Source organism: Garra rufa, chromosome 9 (genome assembly GCF_049309525.1).
Source record: "Garra rufa chromosome 9, GarRuf1.0, whole genome shotgun sequence".
Classification (NCBI taxonomy): domain Eukaryota; kingdom Metazoa; phylum Chordata; class Actinopteri; order Cypriniformes; family Cyprinidae; genus Garra; species Garra rufa.
The window spans coordinates 3567216-3588876 of NC_133369.1; the positions used below are offsets into that span (position 1 = coordinate 3567216).

At 30.4% G+C, this 21661-nt stretch overlaps 1 protein-coding gene across 1 annotated transcript; it reads right to left on the reverse strand.

Moving 5' to 3' along the window:
- Nucleotides 1–502: 502 nt before the first annotated feature.
- Nucleotides 503–19431, reverse strand: LOC141342220 (sodium/hydrogen exchanger 1-like). The gene is made up of 9 exons (XM_073846623.1): nt 19224–19431; nt 18721–18923; nt 13993–14082; nt 12376–12446; nt 11504–11680; nt 9849–9960; nt 9648–9749; nt 9399–9480; nt 503–6838 (listed from the first exon to the last, which is right to left on the reverse strand). The coding sequence occupies exons 1-9, from the start codon at nt 19417–19419 to the stop codon at nt 6528–6530; spliced, it is 1344 nt and encodes a 447-aa protein (XP_073702724.1). The 5' UTR covers nt 19420–19431; the 3' UTR covers nt 503–6527.
- Between the last annotated feature and the right edge of the window lie 2230 nt (nt 19432–21661).

Here is a 21661-nt window from a genome sequence, read left to right on the forward strand (position 1 = left end):
ACTTTTGACTTTTTATCTCATAATTCTGACTTTTAAAGTCATATTTTTGGCTTTTTATCCTACAAATTCTGACTTTTAAAGTCATATTTTTGCCTTTTTATCTCATAATTATTACTTTTAAAGTCATAAGTTTCTCAGGAGAGTAGAATGTTCCGTGGATTAGAGGTAAATAATAATGATATAAATACTGTTCAGTTTTTTAAACAAACCGATCGTTTTGTGTCTTAACACCTCACTGTATCGTCATGGGCCGCAGAGTTTAATTTGGTTTTGTCGGTGTATGTTTTTTTTACTCTTAAAGATTTGGTGCCCATTGACTGCCATTATATGACTGACAGACTGCAACGGTTTGAGTTAAAAATCTTCGCTTGTGTTCTACTGAAGAAACAAAGTCACCTACATCTTGAATGCCTGGGGCTAAGCAGATAAACATCACAGTTTCATTTTTGCCTGAAATATTTCTTTAAATCAACCTCACACTCACATTAAAAGAGAAAGCAGATGCTTTTAGCAAATGAAATCTTTATTCATTTATCTTTGATGACCATAAACGTTAGTTCCCAGAATGCAATTGCGAAGTGCTGAAGCGACTCGACAAATACAGTGAATCCTCGCAGTGCTACACTCTCAATAAACATCGACATTTATATATGTGTGTGTGTATATATCTCAAATTTATATTTAGTTATAATAGTATTTCCATGTATACAAAATAAACACTTTATTGCAAATTCATGATGCACTTTATGAAATGAGATGAAGTTGATTAGAAGACAGTAGATTAATAACATTCTCAAGTTTGGACCCACAACAAATAATCTGATTAAAAACAAACGTTGGCCCATATAAAATCAACCAACACTGTTCAAATCAGCTCATAATGTTACATGACTTTACATCAAATCTGTGCGTTTAGTTTACATTTATTCACTAAATGATGGCTTAATTATTGCTGTATTGTAAAAATGATTTGTTTTAAAGGTTGGTCATGATAAAGTGCTTCAAACGGCCTTTTAAATTGAGTTTTGAAACAAAAAAAATTAAACATTTACAATAGCAAGATGTTCAAACTGCACCTTTTCTTGTTTCTGGTGTCTTTGGGTGAAATAAATAAGAGCACATAAATAATTCATGCACATTTCAGTAAATATTCAGCTGTTTTCAGTTTTTGGTTTGCACAAAAATGTGCTTTAGTTTCAGGGTGTTTTCTCAATTTTGCTGTTGCATTATTGATTATGGATTATCCTGAAAAACTGTAACTGCTCTCAAACATGCTTAAACTCTAAAGATGACTTTATAAAACTATTTACTGGAATGTGCATGATTTATTTATGTGCTCTTTATTTCACCCAAAGACACCAAAAACTGACCTTTTGTCCTAATTTCCACTTTTTTAAATCTCATAATTTTGCCTTTTTATTTAATATTTTCAATTTAGCAAAAACGGTACAATTCTGAAATATTTGTACTATATAAAAATTAGTTGAATGTATTTTATAATGCAAGTTATTCCTGTGATTTCAAAGAATTTTTAGCATTAAAATTATTTTTTACTGCATTTTAAATAGTAAAAATTGTTCACAATATTACTTTCAAATAAAGGCTTTGTGAGCAGAAGACACTTTTTAAAAATTAAAAACATTACAAATGTCCAAAAAACATTTGACTGGTAGTGTATATACTTATATTTAAAAAATAAATACTAAAAAAAAAAAAAAAAAAAAAAACTACAATAAAAAAAAAAAAAACTAAATATTAATAGAACACTAAAATAACACTGGTTCCAAACCCATATGCTCATATATTTTTTTTTAATTGATTTTTTTTTTTAAACATCTTGAAACAAACAAACAAAAAACGAAAGCTGAAAGCTCACTTTTTAATAGCAAGATGTTCAAACTGCACCTTTTCCTTGTTTTTGGGTGAAATAAATAAGATCACATAATTAAAACATCATGCACATTTCAGTAAATAGTTTTATAAAGTCATCTTTAGAGTTCAAGCATGTTTGAGAGCAGTAACAGTTTTTCAGGATAATCCATAATCAATAATGCAACAGCAAAATTGAGAAACACCCTGAAACGAAAGTAAATGTGCAAACCAAACAGAACTGAAAACAGCTGAATATTGATAGAACAACTCTTATAGTTTCTTATGTGAAAGTTGAAAGTATTAACAATCATTTCTGAGAGAAACAGGTTTCTAGTCTTTTCTAGTCTGCATTTAGATGAAAATGAGCTCAGGTTATTCAAGTCAAATCTGCTGAAAGCGGAATAAACTTTTGTAACAAACAGCTTGACAGCAGTTTAAAGATACAGAATGCACAAAAACTGACCAAATAATGTAAATGCAAACAAAGCAGAAGGCAAAACTATGCCATGCAAAAAGTAAACAAGTACATGTTTTCATGAAAAGGCTTTATGGTGAATATGACTGGAAAAATGATATGCAATAATGAAAATTATTCAAACGAATCAGTGACAGGCAATACAAATGAAAAAAATAAAAAAAATAGAACAAAAAGACAAACAAAATGCAGAATATATGCAGGCATGCAGACATTAAAAGTACAGAATACCATAAAAAAAAACCTCCAGAAATATCAGACAAGGGCAGATCATTGGTATTCAAATTCATGTCAAAGACAAAGAATGTTTTGAGGATTTTTTCATTACTAAATTCTGTCATCATTTAATCACCTTTTGTTATTCCGAAGAGGTTAAGTGTAAGTAAAGTAAAAAAAAAAAAAAAAGTTTATTTAAAGTTAAATAAAAGTCAATAAAAACAAATCAAGACTGGTTCCAAACCCACATGCTCATATATGTATATATTTTTAAGTTTTACGTTATAATTTCAGCTTGATCTATCAATTTTAACTTTGTCATAATGACTTTTTACCTCATAATTTGACCTTTTTTTACTTACTCCATGTCATAATTTATTCTTGACTTTATGCACCATTATTTTGACTTTTTATTTAATATTTTCGACTTAGCAACAACAGCACAATTTTGAAATATTTGTACCATTTAAAATAACCGTTTTCTATTTGAATGTATTTTAGAAACACAATTTATTCCTGTGATTTCAAAGCTGAATTTTTAGCATTAAAATTTAACATTTTTTTTTCACTGGTAGTGTATGTAGTGATATTTAAAAAATAAAAAAATAAAAATAAAAATGACAAACACAACAAAATTACTAAAAACATAAATTAATTAAATATCACTGCTTTCAAACCCATACACATTTTTTTCTATGCAACACGAAGCTGCATAAAGATCCACTGAAAAATAACAGCATACAGGTTGAGTAAATAATGACAGAATTTTTATTTGTGGCTAAAATATTCATTTTTTCCCTCTCTCTTCATTGATGTGAATACAGAAGTCAAGCATACATCAAGACAACCCAACCTGCCGTAATTGCGTTTGTAGACAACAGGGCAGATCAGATGAAAACCAGCTCACGCACAAACCTGTGAGACACACCAAACCCGGAAACCAGCAGAAACCTGTTCAACTGCATGAAACCAATCACAAATCTGATGAGGAAGGCAGAAGATGACATATCCTGTCTTGTCAAAGGCCAAAAATAAAACGCTAAATAACTGTTCAGTTAGCACTGTAATACTTCAAAGCAGAATATAGACATCTATAGACCGTATGCAAAATATATCCATCACATCTCACATTAAAATAAGACTAATCTACTCTCTGTGCATGCAAAAGACTTTCTGATTTTAATATATTAGTGACTCTTTTGGAATATGCATGGCACCTCTAGGCTGCAGGAGAACCAGAGGCCAGTGTTTTGATACTCGAGGTGCAAAGGCTTTAAAGGGAATAATTCATACTCCAGACTCTGCATAGTTCTTTCTTTCGGGATACAATCGTACTGTTTGGGGGTCATGCAACACAAAATCAACACTTCCAAACTCATGTTTCTATCACACTGGCAGTAAATATATATGTGTGTGTGTGAATGCAGAGCTACATGGTGAAGGGTTTCAGAAAAAGGGTTGATCTAAAGATATTAAAGGACTATTTCCCCCCAAAATAAGCTTTCATGTCTTTATAGAAACCCATTTCTGACAAATGAGGGGGGAAAGGACACTTTTGTAAGTCTTAATTATGACTGAAGTCAAAATGATGAGATAGAAAGTCACAAATACAAAATAAAAATGTGAAATTATGGTGCAGGTCATCATTATGACTTAGCATCTCACAATTACACCTTAATTTCAGCTTTGTATGTACATTTTGACTTTTTAATCTCATAATTTTGGCCTTTTGTCCTGTTTTCCACTTTTTATTGTATAATTAATTCACTTACTGCATGCTGTAATTTATGTTTGACTTTACGCACCATAATTTTGCCTTTTTATCTCATAATTTCAACTTTGTCAATTTCAACTTTCTATCTCATAATTTCGGTTTTCGACTTGACAAATGTCTTGGCATGTCATAATTCAGACTTAAAATTTCATATTTGGATGTTTTATGCCACTTATGGCTTCTCAATTATTTGTAATAGTTTATATCATAAATATGTTTAGCATGTCATAATTCTGACTTAATATCTCATATTTGAATTTATGTCAATTATGGCTCATCTCATAATTATGACTCAGCATCTCATATTTGGACATTTTTATCTCATAGTTTTGACGTCATAATTTTTCACTTTTTATCTCAAGTTCAGCTTCTTAGAATTTCGACTTTGTAATAGTTCATCATAAATTTGTCTTAGTATCTTAGACTTGTCATAATTTCCATGTTTATTTCATACTTATTTGCTGTCATAATTATGACTTTGTCAATTTTGACTTTTTATCTCACATTTTGACTGACAAAATGAATTACTCAATTTTTACTTTTCATCTCAGTCTTGACTCGTCATAATTTCTTTTTATCTCATACTTATTTACTGTCATAATTATGACTGTCAATGTCAACTTTTAATCTCATATTTTGACTGACATAATTTGACTCATAATTTGCACTTTATCTCATACTTGTGACTTAGTATTTCATATTTTGACTTCACTGTGATTATCTCAATGTTGACTCTAAATAGTCAAAAGATTAGATACTATGTCATAGTTATGATTTACCATGACTTCTTAAGGCAGAAATGGGCTTCTATAATTGTATGACTTGGAACGTAATGTACAACACTGTATTTTGTCTTTGTTGTGATTCTGACTTTTTATCTCATATTTGAGACTTGTCATAATTTCCACTTTTTACCATACTCATAATTTTGACCTTTTAAGTCATATTGATGACTTCAAATAGTTAAAACATGAGATACTGTCCTAATTTACCCTCACAATTGACTTATTATCTCATATTTTGATGTCCTATGCCATAATTATGATTCACCATTGACTTTTTGAGGCAGAAATAGGCTTATAATTGTATGACTTCAGAAGAATAATTAAAATATATTGTATAAATTCCTACAGAAAACAGTTTAGATACTTTTAAGATGCTTTTTTGTCCTTTTTGGAGATAGGGACACGAAGAACTTTTATGGAGAAGAGCTGTGTGAAGAATTAACATTCGTCTTTCCATGGAAAAAACATAAATAAATCAGCATTTTGGTTTGGAATCAAACAAAGAAACAAAAATGAGTAAATAATGACAGAATTGTGTCCTTTCTGCATGAACTATTCCTTTAAATCAACATTTGCTGACATGGAGTGCTCATGACCGCTCACCAAAGCGCTTGAGTGCATTTAAAGGGAGTTAAAGACTATTAGACCAAAATGTTCTTTGATATAAAGTACGAGCAAAGAAAACAGGAAACACGATCACAACCAATCAAACTGGTCAATCAATGCTTTTGGTGTAAAATAAAAGTCTCTACATGTAATTTATGCAAATCTCTTTGTGCAATCACAATGAACATAGTTGCTTCTCAGGTGCACTGCAAATGGAGCGTGACTTGATGAAATAATAAGCCAGTGTAAATATGCACCATCTGTATAACTACTGTATGAGAAAGGCCATAATGTAACCGGTTTCATATTGCTCCTGATAAACAAATATAATTCCCCTAGAGGTAAAACGCAACTGATGCTCGCGTCACGAAAAACAAAGGCAATTCATGTGAACGAACACAAAAGAAAACAACAACAGAATCGTTTCACCTGAATAGACTGAACAGTGCGACCGTTTGGTAATGCATAGATCCGTTCCCCTCGTCTGGAATAGTATTATTCCGTAGCAAACGCAAGGCGGGAACGTTCACTTCCGAACCGGACATGATGCGACCACAAATAACAGACAATCGCTCATCGCTTAGGATTTGAGTCACATCATGCCTGGTGCGAACAGTGTTAGGCTTCAAATGAAAAGAGCAATGATAAACGAAAAGAAAATCAATGGCTTATTTTGATCGCTCCCTTTCATTTCCTTTATTTTGGTTCATTTTCCTGACGTTCTGGTTTTGGCTTCCTGCAGATTATACATCTGTCCTCCACGTTTCAGCAGCTAACGATCCTCCTTGAGCTCGTTCTCTCAGGGGAGGAAGGGCTCGTCCTCGTCTTCCTCTTCGGGGGCGGGGCCTGGGTCGCTCAGACAGCGCATGAGCCGTTGCTGCGGCTCCCTGTCGTCGTCCTCGTCTGGCTTTTTGTCCTTTCTCTGCTTCGCAGGAGAGGGCACTTTCATGGTGAGGCCGAACTCCTCTTCATCGCTCACCTTCGGCTTGCTTCCTTTCTTGTCGAACTCGTCCACCACGTTGACGGACTCTGGGCTCTGCGGCGAGGCGAGGTCCACTTTAATGGTGGGGATGCTTTCTGTGACTGACTTGATGCCCCATGCTTGAGGGTCTGTGGGAGGAGAAGCGATTAGGAAATGAATAGATGCTAGACAGAAAATCAGTGCTTTACTCCAGGTATGTTAACTTAAATTAAAGCTATTAAAAAGCTGTTTTCATTTATTGAAATAAAGCTGAAATAAAATTAATTATAAATATTAGATGAAAAACTTGGAACTTAAACTAAAATTTAAATAAAAACTGAAAATATAAGTTTAAAATATAAAATACTGAAAATTGTTACAGCATTTAAATAGTACTAATAATACCAAAGATACATTAACTTGAGCCAAGTATAAATAATTTTATAATTTGCATTATATAAACAGATAAATAACTTCTCTTTATTTTTGTTTTTTACTTTACCTTTACGTTGGCATATAGTTTTTTTATTGGAAGAAAAAAAAAAAAAAGAAACATATATATGGGGTTAGACAAATATAAAAACCCCTCTAAAACTTAAACTAAGATTAAAATTGAAAGGAAAACACAAAAAAATATTTTATATATTATAAATGAATAAATAAGTAATATTTTTACTTTTATTTATATAAGTTCAATTTAATTAAAAAGCTACACAGAAAATCAGTGTTGCTATTGGTAACTTAATTAAACCTATTAAAAAAATCTGTTTTCGTTAATTAAAATAAACCTGAAATAAAATAAACTATAAATATTAGATGAAAAATGTAGATGAAAATTAGAAAGGTTGGCTTGGTTGAAGTAATAAAATTAAAAGCAAAATATAAAAATAAAAACAAAAACATTACTAAAACTTAAACTAAAATTAAAATGAAAATAAAAAAAATGCAGATTAAAAAAAAGATTATAATAGTACATAAAGTAAAAATACTACTTTATTGAAAGATCAATTTAATTAAAAAACATACGTATAATAATTGATATAATATGCATTATATAAAGATATAAAGAACTTTATTTTTGTTTTGTTTTTTACTTCATTTTGTTATAGTTTTCTTGTTGGAAGTAAAAAAGTTAGTCAAATTTGAAAAGGTTATGCAAAAAAAACAAAAAACAAAAAAAAAAAAACTATTTATTAATATGGGTTTAGAAAATTATAAAAACTCTTAAACTCTAAAACTTAAACTAAAATGAAAATGAAAACATAGAAAGCAAATGAAAAATTTTTTTATAATAGTATATAAATATGCAACATTACATTGATACAGTATGCATTTTTGCTTTTTACCTCGTTGGCATATAGTTTTCTTGTTGGAAGTAAAAATGTAATCAAATTTAAAGAGGTTTATGCAAAATATTAATATTATTTTTATTAATATGGGGTTAGAAACATATAAAACTCTAATCTTACTAGATTTTGCTTTTCAAGAACATTTAAGTATATTTAAGTTTATTTAATGTTATTTAAATAAGACAAAAATACTGAACTTAAACTAAGATTAACATTTAAAATATAAAAAGCAAATAAAGTATAAATATTATTATAGCATATAAACAAAAGTAAAAAAAATCACTTCTTTATTTAAAGATCAATTGAATTAAAAAGCATAAGTATAACTGATATATTATACATTATATAAAGAACTTTTGTTTTTATTTTGTTTTTACTTCATTGGCATATAGTTTTCTTGCTGAAAGTAAAATTTAATCAAATTTAAAAAGATTCATGCAAAAATAAGAAACTATTTATTATTATGGGGTTAGAAAAAAATAAAAACTCTAATCTTACAAAATGTTGCTTTTCAAGAACAAGTATATTAAAATAAGACAAAAATACTAAACTTAAACTATAATTAAAATATAAAAAGCAAATTAAAAAAATGTAATCAAATATTATTATAGTATATAAATGAAAGTAAAAATAAAAATATAACTTCTATATTCAAAGATCAATTTAATTAAAAAGCATTAGTATGATAATTTAAATAATATGTATAATATAAAATATATAAAATACTCCCTTTTTCTTGAATTAATGTTTTTTTTTTTATCCCATATAGTTTGTTATTTTAAGCAAAAATTTAACAGAATTAAATGAGGTTAATGCTTAAAACAAAAACAAAACAATTGATCATATTGGTTTAAAAGAAACTTACTAAATTATGCTTTTCAAGAAAATGTATAGTTTTTATGATATTTTTACCTCCTTTAACACCTGACAGCCATTACAAAAATGCACGATGCTAATTAAAACTTATGCAAAGTACTAGTTATTTTTACTATTGTAAACCATAATCATTGATTTTGGGATCTCTTTTAAATTGTGTATGAAACATTCAGAATCTTTTTGCCATGTTGTTATGATGACAATGGTGGTTACTATTATTTTACCGCAATTTTATTGCAGAAACACATTAGTAGATCTTTGAATATGAAGGAATATGGTTTGACAGTTGAACTTAAAGTGTTAATCACTAGGTGGCGCTGTGCAATAACTCTATCCTGCATGATTGTCAATTCACTGCACATTCACTGAGAGGGAAGACCTGAGGCTGAATCCGCTCGGAACAAAAGAAAGAGATTTCAGTGACACAACAGGATCCTAAACTGTCTGTGTCTCAGTGATACAGCCGAATAAACGCCCGCCTCACCCGAAGACAGTCGAGCTCGAGTGATGGTGGGTGAATCAGGGGCATGAGCAGGAACAGTGAGGTAATTGTTCATCTGCGATATCTGAAAGCAGAGAGATAAAACATTTAACGCAATTATTCAGCTGTGATTAATTAAAGCACATTCCACCTCTCAAGACATATAGCGGTCAACCGAGATGACTCATTTAATATTTTAGATACTGATAATCTAGTTGTATCCAGTGATGCATTGATCTATTAACATCAAACCTTCTTTTCCAGCTCCATCATTTTCTTCCGTTTGATGAGGATCTCGTTCCAGCCGTCCTCGTACGGATCAGCAACCAGTGTGTGTCTGTTGTACGAGCGCAGCTGAAAATGCATGTGGCAATTTAGTTTGAGCTGCATCAATTACACAAAAAAAAGGAAATACAAAAACACCAGTTTGAAAACAGGAAGTTGAGCGCTCACTCTCTGGCGAGTCCTCTGCAGGTTGGTGCGCAGGATCTTTCTGATCTCTTCCTCACGAGCCTTGGAGAGCTGCGGCAGCGCCCGGTCCTGAGGCTTTTTGGGCTGGATGTTCCTGGAAAACAAATTCCACACATTTTATGAATTCCACAAGTTCTATATACATTTTAGAAATTCCTTACACCATCCATACATTCCACATTCTATATGCATTACATAAACTGCATGCACTGCACATATTTTTTGTGCATTATATGAATTCCTTACATGTTCCACACTCTATATGTGCATACATTCCGCACATTCCCTAAATTCTTCACACATTCCAAATTGTACATGCATTCCATAAATTCCATAATTTTTATAATGCACAAGGACTATGTAGAATTTATATCTTTATACATTTGACACTCTATATGCATTTCACGTTCTCCATGCATTCTCTAAAGTTCATACATATTCCAAAAATTCAATGAATTGTCAAATTCCACACATTCCTTAATTCCTTACATTTTAAATTCTACGTGCATTCCAAAAACTGCATACTCTGTAAATTTCTTAGACATTCTACAATTCATATGAATTCTATAAATTGCATACATTCCTCACATTCCCTAAATTCTCCACTCATTCCAAATTCTACATGCATTCGGTTTCATACATTCTATAAATTATTTACACATTCCACACAAGCATTTCACACATTCTCCATGCATTGTCTAAGGTCCATACATATTCCAAAAATATCCATGTAATTAAAAAAAAAAAAAAAAAAATTAAATGTAATTTAAAAAAATCCACACATTCTCTAAATTCTTCACACATTCCAAATTATACATGCATTCCAAAATTGCATACATTTCACAAATTCCTAATGCATTATATAAATTCTTTACACATTCCACACATATTATACATTCCACATTCCCCATGCATTCTCTAAAGTCCATACATATTCCAAAAATTCCATGTATTTTAGTCAAATTCCACACATTCCCTAAATTCTTCACACATTCCAAATTTCACATGCATCCCATTAATGGCATAAATTCTACAATATATATATATAATATATAAATTATTTACACATTACAAACTCTATATGCATTTCACACATTTTATACATTCCATATTCCCCATGCATTCTCTAAAGTACATGCATATTCCAAAAATGTAATGCATTTTAGTCAAACTCCACACATTCTCTAAATTCCTTACATACTCAAAATTCTACACGCATTCCATAATTTGCACACATTCTTTAAATTCCTTTTTTATGAATTCCATCAATTGCATACATTCCACACATTCCCTAAATTCTTCACAGACTCCAATTATTCCATACATTCTTTGTTCATTACGTAACAACTCCTTAAATTCAATGCACATTCCACACATTCTATTTGTATTCTATTAAAGTTGTCCAAATGACGTTCTTAACAATGAATATTACCAATCAAAAATTAAGTTTTGATATATTTACGGTAGGACATAATATCTTCATGGAACAAAGATCTTTACTTAATATTATAATAAAAACTGATCATTTTGACCCATACATTGTATTTTTGGCTATTGCTACAAATATACCTGTACCATCTAAGACTGGTTTTATGGTCCAGGGTCACAAATTCTAAACAAATCATAAGGTGACTCACTGCATGGAGACGGTGGATGGCATGGCAGAGGGAAGCTTGGCTCCACCGCCGCTCTCCACCAGCTCGATGGCCTGTTTCATCTCCATCTTGTGGTAGAAGGCGATCAGCTGTGGTTCTTTAGAGCGCTCACCCGCTATCAGGCACTTCTTCACGTACTTCTTATTGAACCGGTTCAGCCTAGAAATGAAAAGGAAATGGTGAAGCTTTTGGTGGTTTGTGGTTATTTTTATCCAGATAACAAACCTCTGTGCTTCCAGCATCATTAGCAGCAGAGAAACACTAACACTTTGTCTGAAATCTGTGGTATATATTGACGTATGCATTGAAATGAGCAAAACTTCATCTCTGATCCAAAATTTAAATCCTAAAATTCTCTTTCTACACTGCAACAGCACAGTGCATTAGAATTATTATTTTTTTCTTAGTCTTCTTAAACCGGTTCAGCCTTGAAATGAAAAGGAAATGGTGAAGCTTTTGGTGGTTTGTGGTTATTTTTATCCAGCTAACAAACCTCTGTGCTTCCAGCATCATTAGCGGCAGAGAAACACTGATGCTTTGTCGGAAATGCGTGGAACATACTGACGTAACATTGCATTAAAATGAACAAAACGTCATTTTGGATCACAAATTAGATCCTAAAATTCACTTTCTATGCTGCAACAGCACAGTATATTAGAACGAAAAGATTTGTGAACTCAACCAACTAAACGAAAAGCACATCTGCCCTCAAACTATCAGCCAAATATCAGTAACATCATTCATTTAAAATACATATCGCATCTAAATCATCAAGATTCATACAGACTTCAAAATCGCTCTCAGAAAAGCTGAATGTGACTTCCATGCATGACTTTTTTGAGTTAAATACATACTTGTCCTTCCAGTGATGATGTCCGTAATGTCCGCAGATGTCCTCGATGCCGGTTAGCAGATGGTCCAAAAACTATAAACAACAAAATGACAATTTAAAACGCTGTTTAGGAAACATAAACTACAATTTTCAATCAATAACGCTGAGATTATTATTTAAACAGAAGCTGCAGCTGGACATGATTTTGATAATGAGCATTAAAGTGGACAGCGGAGAGATTTCTGCCAGTCACTCACAGCATTAAACAAATGAGACGCTCATGCAAATGGGTGTTTCCATAGCAACAATCAGCTTTATGAGCAATGAATAAATGCCAATTTGTGGGCAAAATGTTCTGTACTGAGTTTTGTGGAGTGAGTCCAAGCTCACGTCTGTCATACAAACTGCCTCCTGCTTTTTCCATAGAACATTTATATTGAACTCATAATAAAACATATATTTTATGTTACATTTTATATTATATATAATATATGTATACATTCAAATAAAAATGGACATATAATTAAATGTACATATACACTACCAGTCAAAAGTTATGTGAATGTGACATTGTGACACTTTAATGAAAATTAAAAGATGGCACAATTATCATTTTACTTGAGTTTGTTATTTCCCATTTCTTGATGGCAATTATTTTCAGTTTCTAAGTTGTAACTTGAATTTATTTCTGAATTAAATCAGCATGCATTTAAGGTAGTAAAATGTACACTACCCTAAATAAGACAATTTATTTATTGCATTATGGTAAAGAGAAGGTGCTTAATTATCATTGAAATAATGCCACAATGCAAAAATGGGCTTCATTTTCTTTATACTAATTTTTTTTTCTATTTTATTCCTGTGATTTAGGTGCGAAACATGACCTGGACAAATTCCGGAAACATTCTTATTTACCTAAAGAGTAAATTCTTTTAAGAGATTAAGAGATTATTCTATTATTTTTAAGGACAATTAAGCACATTTCCCTGCAAAATTTTCATTAATGTGACAATGTTTAACTTAAGTTTATCATTCCCAATTCCGGGTGGCTTTTAATTTAAATAAAAGTAATTCAAATGAATACAGCAAATAGTATGACAAACAAAACATAATTTTTTTAATAACATATATATATATATATTTTTTTTCCTTTTTTTATTACTTTTTTTGCATTAGGTTGCATAATTCTAATGAAAATAATGTCACAATGCAAAAATCATAGTGGTTTAAAAATGAGGTTAATTTTCTTTTACAAAATGTATTTTTTTTTTTCTATTTCAGTTTGCTTGGAAATTCGACCTTGAAACATTCTAGGCAGATTTTTGTGAGATTCATTTGGTCACTTGGTCTTTAAATGTTTTGACACCTGTCATTCTAAATATATCAAGCAGTATTTATGTACTGTAAACCTGTGACTGTCCCAGTATTTGACCAGCAGGTGGCACTCAAACACTCACCTTCAGTAGTACTGAATGTTACACAAACACAAATGAGAACAAATAATTTAATTATTATAATTATCTCATCTAACCCAGCCGAGCTTGTTTTATTATAAACAAGACTGTGTAATCGATTCTGTTCGGGACTGGCAGAATATCAAGGAAGCATAAAGTACTCCTGAATCACAGATGAGCAGAACCTGTGTGTGAATCTCTTCATTAATAGATCGCTTCGTTTCCTGTTTCTTCTTCACCGCCAGGAGGTCCACTAGAGGTCGAATGGTCATGCCCTGCCAAAACAAAGAGAGGAGCGAATATTGACGACTGCTCTCAGATGGTCCTATTTAAATGCAAACAATAGAGCTTTAGTCATTCCAAAAATAAAACGAAACAGCATTGCATTGCATAAAGTAAGTTAAAAATAAAAAAGCGTAACAAATATTTCTCAGACTTCTAAAAAAAAAACTGTCACCAAATTAGATATTAATTTGCATTGTATTGCATAAAATAAAATAAAAAATAATAAATTAAACTAAAATATTAGCATTGTATTGCATAAAATAAAATAATATCACAACTTTGCAGGCAAACATTTCTGAAAGACCTCTAAAACAGATCTGTCACTGCATTATAAATATTTGCGTCGTATTAAATAAAATAAAATAATTTAAATAAAAAACAAAATGATAACAAATGTGCAGCCAAACATTACATTAAACATTAAATAAAAATAAAATAACTGTGCAGCCAAACTCAAAAATCTCTAAAACAGATCTGTCACTACATTAAAAATATTTGCATTTTATTTCATAAAATGCACTGCATTAAAATAATAAAATAAATTAAAATAAAATAAAATAAAAGGTAGACAACTCATATGCATTGGCCCCAAAGAGGTAAACTTCAAATTGCATGAAAGTCATAAAAATAAATAAATTAATAAATAATAAAATAAAGTAAAACCAAAGCACAACTGTGCAGCCACACATTTCTCAAAAACCTCTAAAACATATCGGGCATTGCATTAGAAATATTTGCATTGAATAAAATAAATAATGAAAATAAAATAATTGCTGGAATAAAATCAAATAATATCAAACTATGAGGTGTACAGGCAGTGGGTGGCCCCTCCTGTCTTGAGCTGTGATTCATAGCATGTCCTTGCTTGTCCATGCATGATTTTTCACATTACAGTTTGCTGAGCAATGGTGAAGGACACAGGGGTGGCAGTGTAACTGTGACTGCAGTGTTTATTACATTGGCATTGTTTCCAGAGGAAAAGGGTTTTTCCTCAAGGTCAAATGCTGGCAGAGATCAGGCTCTACCGCATGCAGCAAGTGCAAATGCATCATTACATCTGACACTGCAAATTGTCTCCACCTTCCACTTCCTGTGAATGGCACGAACTCATGCAGCGAGATCATAGATTGACACCCGTATGCAATGACCCCAAATAATGCTGCTAAGACTGTAGGAAAGTCACTGCATTAGACAGAAATATGAAAAAAATTAAAATGAAAAATAAAATACAGATATTCTCTCTCTATATGTATTCACCCAAAGAGGTAAACCTAAAATTGCATGAAACTTACTGCAATAGATGTAGATGCATTGCAAAACAAAACAAGGCTAGACATAAAAAAATTCTTTCAGAATAAAATCTGTGCGGCCAAACATTACATTAAACATTAAACTCAAAAACCTCTAAAACAGATCTGTCACTGCATTAGAATTCATAAAATGCACTGCATTAAAATAAAATTAAATAAAATAATATAATATAATTGGCCCACTAAATAAAACATTGGCCTACTAAAATAAAATAAATATAACACAAGAATATATATAAAAAATGTATAATAATAATGATAATAATAATGAAGGGAAGACATCTAATATATAAATAAACATTATATATAAAATATAAATATTTAATCTGAAAGTCACTGCAATAAATACAGCTCCATTGCAACGCATAAAAAATAAATTAATTAAAAATTAAATTTAATTAAATAAATTAAATAATAAAAATGAAGGCAAGGCATCTAAAACATATTCTCTCATAAGCAATGGTCCTAAAATTGCAATAAATAACATAAAATAAAATAAAAAAATAAAATAGCTTTAGTCTTTAAAAAAGGCCTTCTGTTTGACATTTCGATATATTACTACAGAAAGGTCCAACATTACATGACAGACAATCACAAACACATCCTGAATATAAAACAAAGGTAGGGTAACACAAACCTCGCAATTTGAGACTGTCCCTTACGTCTTTGTTTAAATGTGTGGATAGAGACGCACTATTTTAAACCTGACACCAACCAACAGCAGCACACCGAGGAGAAGACAACAATTACTCTTCCAGCCTCCACAAAGGAGAGAAAAATCTCCTGAAAACTTCCCCTGTAATAAGTTGTCTGCAGTAAATCAGCATTGTCAGGAAGAACCAGAGAACCCGAGTGTCGTCTTAAACCACGGTGATGAGAGCAAACCTATCTGGCCCCAAAGAGGTAAACCTACAATTGCAATAAATGCAGCTGCAAAATAAAAAAATAAAAAATAAAATCTAAAAACAGATATTCTCTCATATGCACAGGTAAAAGTAAAATTGCATGAAAGTCACTGCAATAAATACAGCTGCACTACAGGGCAAAATAAAATCAAATAAAATTAAAAAGGCAGACATCTACAAACAGATATTCTCTTATATGCACAAGTAAAACTACAATTGCATGAAAGTCACTGCAATAAATACAGCTGCACTACACAGCAAAATAAAAAATAAATAAAAAAATAAATAAAATGCAAAAAAAAAAGAAAGAAAAGAAAATAGCAGACATCTAAAAACAAACATTCTCTCATATGCACAGGTAAAACTAAAATTGCATGAAAGTCACTGCAATAAATTCAGCTGCACTACACGGCTAAATAAATAAATAAATGAACAAATAAAATAAACAAATGAAGGCAAACCTATCTGACGCATTAAAACATGAGGGATTTACCGTTTCTGCAGGTTTTATGCATGTTAAATTTAAGACTTAAGATCAAGTAAGGAATAAATTTGAATTAAATTTGATACATCAACATGGTCTTAACTCATGTTTATTACAAGTCAAATTAAGACTTTTAAAGACCTTTTTAAGAGCCACAGAAGCCCTGCAAACTCTCACAAGGAGATTGCAATAGATCTGCAAAGCCGTTTGCATTTTTAACCTGGCCCTAAACCACTTAGACTCACTACAACTCTAAGACATCAGCCAGCATCAGTAAATCCATGATACAAACATGTGAAGATCTGCATCTGTGTATTGTACACAGACTTTGTGCTGGTCCTGCTCTAATTTGTAGCACTGTTTCCACAAAGCAGAAAGACTCTGTTACGATATCAGTCATTCAAAACACAAACCAAGAGGGTTACTTTCATTTCCAGCAGCTCATGCATGTGTCAGAGCCATCAGGGCTCACAAAGAGCCGAGAGAGACAGAAGAGAAGGAATAATGGCGTAAAACGCTCATGGCAAAAACAAACAAATAAGAAAGCGTTCGATAATCCAGCAGCCAGTAAAACCTGATGGAGCGTAGGGATGTTCAATAAACAAGTCTGAGGCAATTATGTCAGTATTTTAAATGCAAGGTTGATGGTCTAGCTAGGCCTGCAGGAAATTCGTAAAGGAAATTAAATGAAACAGTTTTCAGTTTATGGCTTTTAAAACTAATTTAGCTAAATTTTAAACACTTGTTTCAGTTAAACATTAACGTTAAGATAATTGTTTCAAATTCAGTCTGCAAGATTATACAAATTTTCACCTGATCAGAGCTTGTGCGGTGGCAATTTAATCATTCTTTATCTCACAATATTACATTGACTTTTTATAATTATTTATTTAATTGATGATATATTTTTATATAAAAAAATAAAAATAAATATATATATATATAAAAATAAATAAAATTAAATATATATATATATATATATATAAAAATAAATAAAATTAAATATATATATATATAAAAAAATAAATAAAAAAATAAAAAAATAAATAAAATTATAAATAAATAAATAAATATATATATATATATATATATATATATATATACACCAGAAAAATGTAAATACACACAGTATTTCTGAAAAAAAAGATGCCTTAGATGAATAAATTTCCAGAAATCCATACAAATAATGGAAAACAGAATTGTCAGTAAAAAATAAATAAAAATAAATAATAATAATAATAATAATAATAATAATAATAATAATAATAATAATACACTGAGAAAAAAAAAACATTTCATAGGGCCTTAAAATGTAATTTTTGCTAAATTTTTATACATTTCTGTTAAATTGTGTTTAATGATTTCAATAAATTAGACATACACCAAAATTTTTTATTAACCATTAAAAACAGTCTAGAAAAATAATTATGAAAAAAAAAAAAAAAAAAAAAAAAAAAAAAAAACAATCCAGAAAAAATAAAACTGGAAAAACGGAATTTGGAGAAAAAAAAAAACATTTTATAGGGCCCTATATTTATTTTTAACATTTTATTTATTTATTAATTACTACTACTGTAATTTATACACACAGACACAGAGATATACATATATACCCATATTGCATATATCAATATATAAAATATATATATATATATATATATATATATGCAATTATTGTTCTGAAACTACAAAAAGATTTATATTGATTTATTTAACACATATAAAAATATTTAATTAAATATATTTCGAGACAAAAATATTTTTTATAAAAACAAAAATAAAAACAATCTGTATCTGAATATCTATATCTGAAACTGGCTACACTCAACTATACTCAATGCAAAAAACAGAAAAGCCTGCTGATTCCCTCTAAGCCCAAGAATGTCCCATCTAACCTCAAAGACTGATATTCTCCATGCGGACACTGACCTGCACAAACACCGTGAAGAAGATGACAGTGATGATGGCGGTGAGGAACATGTTTCTCTTAGGGAAGTGCTCCTCTTTCAGCAGGTAGACCAGGGAGAAGGCAATCGCTCCTCTCAGCCCGCCGTAAGCGATGATAAACTGATCCTTAGAGGTGAGTTTGACGATACGGAACTTGTTGATCACAAAGGTCAAGCCGACAACACCTGCGGATGAAGTAAAACATTCATTAAACGCAAGCATTGAAAAATGTGCCACCATTTACAGCCTCAGGGCATTAATCGAATCCAAGAATAAAGCTGCTTCTTTAATTAAGTGTACAGAAGTCATTAAGAAAGAAGTCAAATTAATTAAAATCAAAGCACAGTTTATCAGATTCAATTCAGAACTACTTAAAAACAAGGGACCTTCTCTGTACCCATGATGCAAGTACACACAATCGCAGTCACAGCTCAGATACTGAAGGGAGACACATTTTTCTGGAGGTCCTGCTAAACTTCACTCACCCAGAACACGCGCCACCAGGCAGAAAATGACGGTCGAGACCACGAAGATCCAGTTCCACTCGTGCGGCCCGGCCACCGTTGACACTCCCAGAAAGATGAAGATGAGTGTGTCGCTCACGCTGCTCCACATTTTCAGAAAGTACTTGATGGTGGTGTGGGATTTGTGGGAAATGTTGGCCTCCACGTAGGGACGCATTACGGCACCACATGCAATTAGCCTGGAGACACAAGATTCACCTGCGTTATTGACCTGATAATATTTTTTTCATATCATTTGATATCAGTATTTAATCACAGTGTGTTCATTTCATACCTTTAATTAAAAAAAAAAAATGTTAACGTAACTTGATTCTTTAAAAAAAAAAAAAAGTCTGCTGTATTTTTTTATAATTCTGTTTTCCATTAAATTTTTTCTATAGTATTTATTTTAAGAATTTACCACCAAATATAGTGTTTAATTAAATGATTTCATTTTTTTTTTAATTCTTATTCTCAAAATTAATTGAAAACAAATTTACAACAAAAAATTGCACTTTTTTCTTTATTATTAATAATAAATAATTTTTAATTAATTATTTTGTGATGTTTGTGATTAAATCTCCAGAAATCCAAAAAAATTAATAAAAGGAAAACAGAATAATAAATAATACATTATTATTAATTTTTTTTATATATAAAACTATTATTTTGAGATGCTTTTGATTATTACATTTCCAGAAATCCACAAAAATTAATGGAAAACACTAAATTTGGTAAAAAAAAAATTTAAAATAATAATTTAAAAAAAAAAAATATTCTTTTGAGAAGCTTTTGATTATTAAATTTCCAGAAATCCAAAACAATTATGGAAACACAGAAGTTGGTTAAAAAAAAAAGACTATAATAATAATATTATATATATATATATATATAAAAAATGATTATTTTGACATGCTTTTGATTATTTCATTTTTCCAGAAATTCAAAAAAAACAAAACATTAAAACAGTCTAGAAAATTTTTAATGGAAAACAAATGTAAACAAGAAAAAAAAATGTAATGGAAAAAATTAACAGAAGATTCACCTGCGTTATTGACCTGATAATATTTTTCCATTTTTTATATCACTATTTATTACAATATTCATTTTATACCTTTAACAGAAAAATAATGTCAACGTAAGTTATAACTTAATAAATCTGCTGTATTTTTTCACAAATTCTTTGTTTTCCACTTTATTTTTTCTATATTATGTATTTTAAGAATATCATCATCAAATATGGTAACTAATTAAATTACTTTATAAACCTTCAACAAATTAATCAGTCAAAAAAATCAAATGAAAACAAATTCACAACAAAACATTGCACTTTATTATTTTTGTCAAATAAGCTATGAATTAAAACACAGAAGAAAAAAAATCTAGATTGTATGATATTCCTTAGAAAATAATAATAAAAAATACTCTACCAAATTTAATAATAATAATAATAATATTATTATTATTTTAATTATTAATTAACAATTATAATATTTGTAATATTATAATATATCGAAAAATTATTATAATATATGAAATCTGATACGAAAAAAGAATGTTAATGTAACTTGCTTCTCTGACGATACATTTATAGATTTATTTATTTAATAATTAAATGACTTCATAAAACTGCAACAAATTAAAAATATATATTTTTTTAAATCTTCAAAAATCAAATGAAAACTCATGAATTCACAACAAAACCTTGCACTTATTTAATTTTTCGTCAAATAAGCTATGAATTTAAACATAGAAGAAAAAAATGTAGATTGTATGATATTCCTTAAACACACACACACACATATATATGCAAATATACACATACATACATACACACACACATACACATACATATATATATATATATATATATAACTATAACTGTAACTTGATTCTTTGATGAAACACTCATGCATTCATAACAAAACCTTGCACTTATTTAATTGCATTGCACTTTTTTAAACATTTCATTAATTTTCTTGAACTGTGAGATAGCCTATTATGCAAAGCATTGCTCCTGAAGGCACAGCTCACTGCGGTCACAGGAAGTGTTGTCACAGATGCCCTTTTAAAAGAGGAACAAATAGAGAACAGGAGGAGCCTCACTAGTCCATGAGTTAAAGTGATCAGCCCTGATAATGTTCCCGATCAGAGGTGGAACTGCGTCAGTTGGGTTCACACGACTCGCCTTTGTTAACTTTGTGTTCTAGTGAGTCACGCGTTTATCAGGTGGAGATAGTTAGCCACTGAATCACACCCCATAATCCTGCACTGCCTCCACTTTCATACAAAAGTCAGTCAGTTCAGCTGATTGTAAGAAGTGGCGACCCACACGGCTGCCTTTGAGACACAACTGTAGGGGGACTTAGTTTCTTACACGTTGAGCTAAATGAAGGTAATCAAGATGTTCGCTCTCAAAG

Bases quoted from the DNA above. Each gene is read 5' to 3' on its own strand.
- LOC141342220 (XM_073846623.1), bottom strand. From the start codon at position 19,419: ATGCGTCCCTACGTGGAGGCCAACATTTCCCACAAATCCCACACCACC. The intron at 11,681-12,375 runs GTATGTATTTAA...TTTCATTTCTAG, and splicing joins CATCATCACTGGAAGGACAA to GCTGAACCGGTTCAATAAGA. The intron at 9,481-9,647 runs GTTTGATGTTAA...CTCTGCTTTCAG, and splicing joins TGATGGAGCTGGAAAAGAAG to ATATCGCAGATGAACAATTA.